The sequence below is a fragment of the Equus quagga genome, chromosome 13, assembly GCF_021613505.1.
Source record: "Equus quagga isolate Etosha38 chromosome 13, UCLA_HA_Equagga_1.0, whole genome shotgun sequence".
Classification (NCBI taxonomy): Eukaryota; Metazoa; Chordata; class Mammalia; order Perissodactyla; family Equidae; genus Equus; species Equus quagga.
This window is the reverse complement of record NC_060279.1, coordinates 54,116,352-54,123,514: the sequence shown is the minus strand read 5'-3', so window position 1 is coordinate 54,123,514 and position 7,163 is coordinate 54,116,352. Positions and strand designations below refer to the sequence as shown.

General features: G+C 64.9%; 1 protein-coding gene across 1 annotated transcript in view; it reads right to left on the bottom strand.

Moving 5' to 3' along the window:
• Positions 1–1,881: 1,881 nt before the first annotated feature.
• The window catches only part of MMP15 (matrix metallopeptidase 15), a 19,833-nt gene continuing 14,551 nt past the window's right edge, over positions 1,882–7,163 (bottom strand). The window contains exons 6-10 of the mRNA XM_046683685.1: positions 6,699–6,952; positions 6,173–6,311; positions 5,033–5,183; positions 4,782–4,897; positions 1,882–3,849 (exon numbers count right to left, since the gene is read on the bottom strand). Of these exons, the coding sequence (XP_046539641.1) occupies positions 3,383–3,849; positions 4,782–4,897; positions 5,033–5,183; positions 6,173–6,311; positions 6,699–6,952 (1,127 nt within the window). The 3' untranslated portion in view covers positions 1,882–3,382. The remainder of the gene's footprint in view (positions 3,850–4,781; positions 4,898–5,032; positions 5,184–6,172; positions 6,312–6,698; positions 6,953–7,163) is intronic.

Below are 7,163 nucleotides of genomic sequence, written 5' to 3'. Positions count from 1 at the left end.
GGCCAAGTCACTTCACCTCTCTGAGCCCCATTTTTCTCATGAGTGAAATCTAAGCAGGGGAGTGTGCGAGTTGACTAGAGTTGCATGGCACCTTGAGCACTTGCCAAGCGCCAGGCACTGTCGCTAGCACTTTACAGACACTGTCGTCTGTTCACCCTCCCAGCAGCCTGTGAGGCAGGCCGTATTACCCCCTCCACCCAAGTTTGAATACTGGCAGCATCGGGGCTGAAGCCCAGGATGCCTTAGACTCTAACACTCCAGACCGTGCAGATGCAGGGGAAAAAAGCCTGGAAGGAAACCCGCCAAGCTGTCCACACTGGCCGGGGGATTCAGGGGACGTGTTTTTCTTCTTTTTATCTGGAATGTCTTATTTGTCTTACTTGGAAACTAGCAAAACGTAAAGGAACAAAAGACGCTGAAGGAGAGGGGGCTGTGGGGGCCCAGGGCGAGCTTAGGTTATGGCCCCATGGAGCGAAAACCCAGTGTAGAGATGCAGTTAACCCTGGGGAGGAGGGGGCGTCCGCGGGGCTGCAGGGCTCTCTGGGGACGGGGAGGCAGGGCTGAGGTGTCCACCCATCCCTCCTCAGAGACCTCCCTCCCCAATCTGGGCCCAGAGGGAGCGTCCACGGGGTTCCTGAGATGCGCTCTTCCTTCAGCCCTGGGTTTCTCAGACGGGGTGGAAGCTCCTCAGGCAGTTTCCTGAGGAGCCGAGGCCTCTGCCAAGTCTCTCCTCTGGGCTGGGCTCCGAGGAAGAGCTCCACGAGGGGCCTTTCATCCTCCTTCCTTGTCCCTGCGCCCCCACACCGCCCTCCCCCTGCCCGGTGACCTCTGCGCTTCGGGGTGACCCCCAGATTCAGGCAGACCCGGGTGGGGGGTCCTGTGGCTCCTGCCACAGGAGAGCTGGCATCTGCCCTGGTCCCCGGGCAGCCTGCCGAGACCCCGCACTGGGGTCGGGGCTCGCGGGTGCTTCCTTGCCGAGCCTGAGGGCCCGTGGGGCTTCCGAGGCCAGTGCTTCCTACCCTCCTCGGCCAGGTCTGAACACAAAGAGAGGAAAGGGTGGATCAAGGAGGCTGGGGGGGAGGGGGAGGTGTGCAGCTGCGGGGAGGGAGGGGCCTGGGGCAGGTTGAAGGACGCTGCCCAAGGAGCTGGGAGCCCGGCCGGGCCCCACCGTTGGGGTGGGACTCATGCCGGCTGATAAATGCATTCCTGGGGGTGCAGGCCAGTCCCAATAGGCTTGGCCCAGAGGATGGACCGGGGTCAAGGCTTGCCAGCCAGGCCCTGGGGGCAGTAACACCTGTCTCCTCTCCTGGGCGACTTCTGCACCCTGCCCGGGGTGAGATTCCTGCTTCTTCAAAGATGAGAGGGCAGACCTTGGGGGCCCCGCTGACCCTCTGAGCAGAGCTCTCTGGCCTTGGGCACTGTGTCCCCTGCGTAGAGGGGAACTTTCAGGATCTGAAGTGGCACCGGATCCCATCCCTCTTTCCTGTCCGAGCTAGTCTTCAGGCTGCCCAGAGCCCCGTCTGGATGGGTGAGGGGGCTGGGGGGCCTGGCCTGGTCCTCCCACCCCTCCTAGATGGGCAGGCCGTGGGGGTGCCAGGTTGTCCTTTCTCACCATGAATGAATGGCCAGTAAATTCCGGCTCCTTCTCTGCCCCACCCACCAGGGCCACCCCAGTCCCAGGCCCAGCCCCCCTCACTCTCCCCCTAGCTCTGCCCCTCCCAGGGCCATTGAGAAGGAGCCCCTACAGAACTGGGAACAAGGTCTCTCTGGCCTGGGGGACAAGCCCCCTAATCCCAGCCGGTCCCCCCCAGCCGGCCCCCTTCACCTGCAGCCCCTCTGGCTGTGAGCTGCAGACCCAGGCTTCTGACAAAGGACGCACACTCGCCGGCAGAACAATTTAATCAGTGCAGATTATTTACAGAAAGAAACATACGGGGGTGGGCACTGACCCCCCCTCCCCTTGGCTGGCTCTCTGTTCTGAGGATGGAGGGGGAGGAAGCTACTGGACCTGTGCTGGGGCCAGCCCATGAGACGCCCCTCCCTCTGGGGTCTGGGGGTTCTGGGCGGCGGACAGCTTGCTCAGGGCTGGGGAAGAGCCGGCTGTACAGTACCATTTCCGCGGCAGCCTCACCTCCCGCCTGCCTTGGGGAGGAAGAGGGGGAGGAAGCGTCTCCACCCTCAGGGCTGAGCCCAGGAGGAGGGCAGTCTCCAGGCCACAGGGGGCCCCTCCAGGCTCCACAGCCCCCTCCCCCAGTCCGCATGGAGGGATGCGCTGCTGGCCTCTCCCCACCACTGTCCCTTCTCCCAGTGCCCTGAAGGACAGGGAACCGGAGGGGAGGAAGCCCCCAAGCCTGGGGTTGTGGGCCCCCACACCGGTGGGCAGACGCCCGTGGACATCCACCACCCCGGCCTGGGCAGCCGTCAGCCCCTCTCTCTCCAGGGTACACGGGCAGCTGGAGGCTGAGGCTGCAGGGTTCTGAGAGCCCTGAGGATGGTGATGTGGGTGAGAGAGGGTGGGAGGGGCCCAGGTGGGTCATAGCTCAGAGAGGAGAGAGTGGACAGGGGCCGGAAGCCCAGCCAGGGGTGGGGGGCGGGGGACGGGCTCCTGGGTTGGAGGGGCCTTGGCAGACCCCCTTTGGTCCTTGGTAAGGCAGGCCCAGGGCCCCTTCTCCAGAGAGGGAAGGGGGTGTGGGCTCAAGGGGTACGTGGGAGTTGGGGGCTGCTGGCCCCTCGCTGGCAGGGGTGCGGCGGGGCTGTTAGGCACAAGGAGCCGGGCTGCTGGGGTTGTCAGAGGAGCGCTGAGAAGGAGCCAGAACTCAACACGGACTCACGGCCAGTGGGCCCCCTCCCCCTGCTGTCCCCTCCGGCCTGGGGCTGCACTGGGGGAAGGGTCTTCCTACGGCAGAGAGGCTCAGGGGCTGGAGACCCGTTGGGCCCCACCCGTCTCCAGAGCCCACGGTCGGCCCTGGGCTCAGGGTGCAGGGGATCCAGGCCGGAAGAACCTCCACAGCTCTTCCCACTCTTCCGAGTCAGCCTTGTAAGCCCCCACTCCTCTGGCTGTGCGAGCAGAGCGGGGTGGGGGCCTAGCTCCCTGTCCGGAGCAGAAGGACATTCAGGAAGTGCTAACCCCTGCCCTGAGGGACCGCCCAGTCCAGGGAGTAGAAACAGATGCTGAATTAGTGTGCAAAAACAAAAGATACCTGGGCATAAATAGACGACGGAGGCAGGGCTGGCGGGGATGTTGGAAGGCCCGGAGAGCCCCCACCCGGGGGCCGAGGGAGCCACTGAAGGCTCTTGCTGGGCACCCCGAGGAGCCATCTCAGAACCACAGGCGCCACGGCCAGCCAGGCCCCCTTAGCACCGTGAGGGGCAGGCAGGGGCGTCAGACCCACTCCTGCAGGGAGCGCTTGCAGTAGAGGAGCACGCGGGGTGCGCCCTTGCGCTGCATGTGCACCAGGGCGTAAGTGAGGCCCAGGACGCAGAGCAGCAGCAGCAGCGGGGGCACCAGCACCATCACCATGCTCACCGTCCGGGTGACCTCCTCCATCTGCACCACCACGCGGCTGCCCCCGTCCCCATCCGTGCCCACCCCAAAGTCCCCCTCTCCGCCGCCCGGGCCTGCCGCAGGGCCCTCACTGCCCTCCTCGCTGTCACCGCCCGCCCCGGGCTCTGCACCCCCGTCGGGGTTGAAGGGCGGGCGGGCCACGTCGGGCCATCGGGGTCCCGGCTCCACGTGCTCTTGGCAGCCCATGAAGTCTCGCAGGATGGATTTGGGGTAGCCAGGCTCCATTCGCAGACGCTCGTTGTCGAACTTCCAGTATTTGGTGCCCTTGTAGAAGTAGGTGTAGGCTGCGGGGGCAAGCAGGCCGGAGTGGCGTCAGGCTGTGCCCCAGCCGCCAGCGGGAGAGCCTTGAAGAAGGGTCTTACGGCCTGCCAGGTTGGGGGCTGCGGTCAGGGGCCCTGCGACCCCGTCCCAGGACTGACTTCACCCCCCACCAGAGAGGCTGGTGTCCTGCTCACGGCCACACAGACGTGCTGCAGCAGATCCGAGGTGAGGCCTGGCACTGCCTTGGACCAGCTCTGTGGCCTTGGGCACCTTGCCCAAGTCCCAGGAGCCCCTGGGATGGTCCGGGCATGAACCCCGGGGTGAGTCTATGCTCCACCGAGCAGTGAGATCAGAGCAGCTGCAGTGACACCATCACAGAAGCCGTGCGACCCATTGAGCTTTGGCGAAGGCAGCAGGGTCTCCCCCAGGCCTGAGGCCCAGGGCTAATGGGTTTTCTTAAACTCACCAGAGACCCTGCTAGAGAAAGAGAAGCCACAGCTCTCTGTGACTCAGTTTCCCTTCCAGGCGGGTGAGTGGGCACCCTGCGAGGACTCTCGCCCCCATCGCTCTGAGCCAAGCTCACTCCGCTGGGGCTTGCAGCTCCCTGCGGGCTGCCCAGGGGCAGGGACCCTGTGGGGAGCAGGGCTGTTCTGAGCACCAGCTCAGAACACGGGCAGGCCTGGGCCGGACCCCGAACTCCACGATGCCCCAGCTGCGGGATTTGAGCCTTTTGCTCAAGCTTTCTGCTTTAGAGGGACTGTCTGTAAAAAGGGGATGGTGCCAATGCAGGGAAGACCAGGAGGTGACGCTCTGAGAGCTCCCAGCCCAGGGCCTGTCACAGCTGTGTCCCCCATATGTGCCATCACACCGCCGGGCGACCTCGGGTAAGCCCTGTCCCCTGCATGTGGAGGGGGCATGTGAGAGCTGGGCAGAGTGCAGGGGCTGGCCCTGGTACCTGCGTCGTTGCTCAGGAAGGCCCCTTTGGGGGACGTGGGGATCCCCTGCCAGACACTGATGGGCTTGGGGTAGCCGGGGTCTCCGCGTTGTGTCTCCTCGTTGAAGCGCCAGTACCTGTGACCAAAAGCACCGGGCTGTGAGCCTGCTTGGGCTGAAGCCCATCCCCACGGGCTGTGGGTCCTCTCTGGGCAGGCCTGGGGGCAAGGGGCCCTGCTGAGGACTTCTCCTTTCAGGGGAAGAGGCGCCCACCTGTCCTCTTGGAAGAAGAAGGTGTGACCCGTGGGCTCCCACCAGATGGCTGTGTCGATGTGGTCATAGGGGATGCCCAGGCCGTAGCTGGTCAGCGGCTGGGGGTAGCCAGGCTCCAGGTTCGCTTCTCGGAAGAGCCAGTAGCGGTCACCTGTAAAGACAGACCTGGGGCTGAGGGGGGTGTATGGGGAGGAGACACAGGGCACGCTATTCTGGGCCCACAAATCCATTCGCATCCACTGCCCCACTCACCACACACACAATCACACTCCTACCCTTGCACACAGGACAGGAGCTGACACCCACACACCCACAACACACAACATAACTCCCCCGTGCATCTCACACCCTACGCTCACACACACCTGTGACACTCCTTTACACGATCACGTCACCTGCTCGCACCTGTACACACATCACCCAATAACACGATACATGGGCCTGCATTCCCATGTGAATGTCCACCCCCCGCCCCCTCCAGTTCTTGTACAGAGAGAGGAAAGATGGGGAGCCGTGCCTGACCTCTGGTCTAGGGGCTGCATCCCAGGGGCACCCAGTGCATGGCCCAGGGCTCCCCACTTTTAGTGTCAGCCCAGCCCTGTCCTCAGAGAACTCCTGTCTTGTTGAAGCTCAGGCCAGCAGGGCTGGGGACACAGCCTATCCATCAGAGGGTGCTGCGCTTGAGGCCCTCCCCAGGGAGGCAGGCCCCAGAGAGAGAGCTGGTGGGGTAGGGAGCTCCACTGTCCCTGTGAACAGACCACAGAAATCCTGCCCCAGTGTGGATTCTGGGGACCCGTTCTTATGAGGAGGAGCTGCAGAAGGCACAAGAGGCAAGGAAAGAGGGAAACAAAGCAGAGCCCCTATGCTGTAGAAGAGGGACATTCGCCCCAAGTCAGAGCAGCCTCTGGCCCCCAGGGTCGCCCCCGGCTTCTGTCCACCTCCCCCACCCCGGCCTTGCTTCCCGGAGGACTCGTACCCCCAGGGTGAGCCCACAGTGGGCGACAGGACAGGACGTGACACAGCCTGTCGCCCCCCGCCTCCCTTGGGCCTGGCCGGGTCAGAGGCCAGGCCAGGGGTCAGAGGCCAGGCCAGAGGTCAGGGCAGGAAGGCTGCCCAGCCCCTCCCCCTACCCCAGCTCACCTTTGAAGAAGACGAAGCGCCCGTCTTGGCGCTCGTAGGCAGCGCTGATGTCACCGGGCAGCCCACGCCAGAAGTGCCCGATGGGCATGGGGTAGCTGTCCAGGACGCGGTTGTGCCGGACACGCCAGAACCAGCGGCCCTGGGGATGGCGTGGGGTCAGCGGACAGAGCGTGCAGGCCACCCAAGCCTGGGAGAGGGCCCTCCTCATCCACTCCTTCCCAGGTCATGGAAGGTCCCGGGGGAGCCCACTGAGATGCTGAGGGGCAGCTCAGAAAGCCAGGGCCCCACCAGGGACAAAGGCTGTGGGGGTGGACCCCCATGTGACCACAGGCAAGACCTCGGGCTGGTTTCTTCTTGGTCTGGGGTCCAATGGCTCCCAGGGGCTGCACAGTGAGGGAGGCTGCGCGGTGACCGGGGGCTGGGGGTACCTGAGCAGCCAGGTGGGGCCAGGCTCAGGGGGTGGAGGTGCTCTCCCGCTCTGGGCCTGGGCCAAGGGGCTGGGGGGTGGCACGGGCAGGGGCCAGACCTTGAACACAAACATCTCCCCACGCAGCATGGCCACTGTGTCAAAGTCCCCGTCGCAGATGTTGGGGCCATACTGGTCAGGCCGCTCTGTGGCTCGGGGCTGGGCTGGCGGACCTGGCTTCGGGGGCCGCTCCGGCTTGCCGCCTGGCGGTGGTGGCTGGGGAGGTCTGGGGGGCCGATGGTCGGGCCGGCCTGGCCGCCGGGGAGTCACAGTGGGGAGGAGCCGGGTAGGCTGTGGCTGACCATCCGGGGTGCCTGCAGAGTTGGGGTGGGGAGTGGGAAGTGAGGGGGTTACCCTGGAACCCAGCCACGATACCAAGTTCTTCTACTCAGTACCCTGGGAGCCTGGGACCCCCAGCCTGTGGAGACATGTGCCCCAGGGGCAGGCCCACCCAGGTGAAAAGTCCCGTCTGTCCACCACAGCCCCCTCCCCACACCTGCCCTCACCCTCAGGGGGACCTCCATC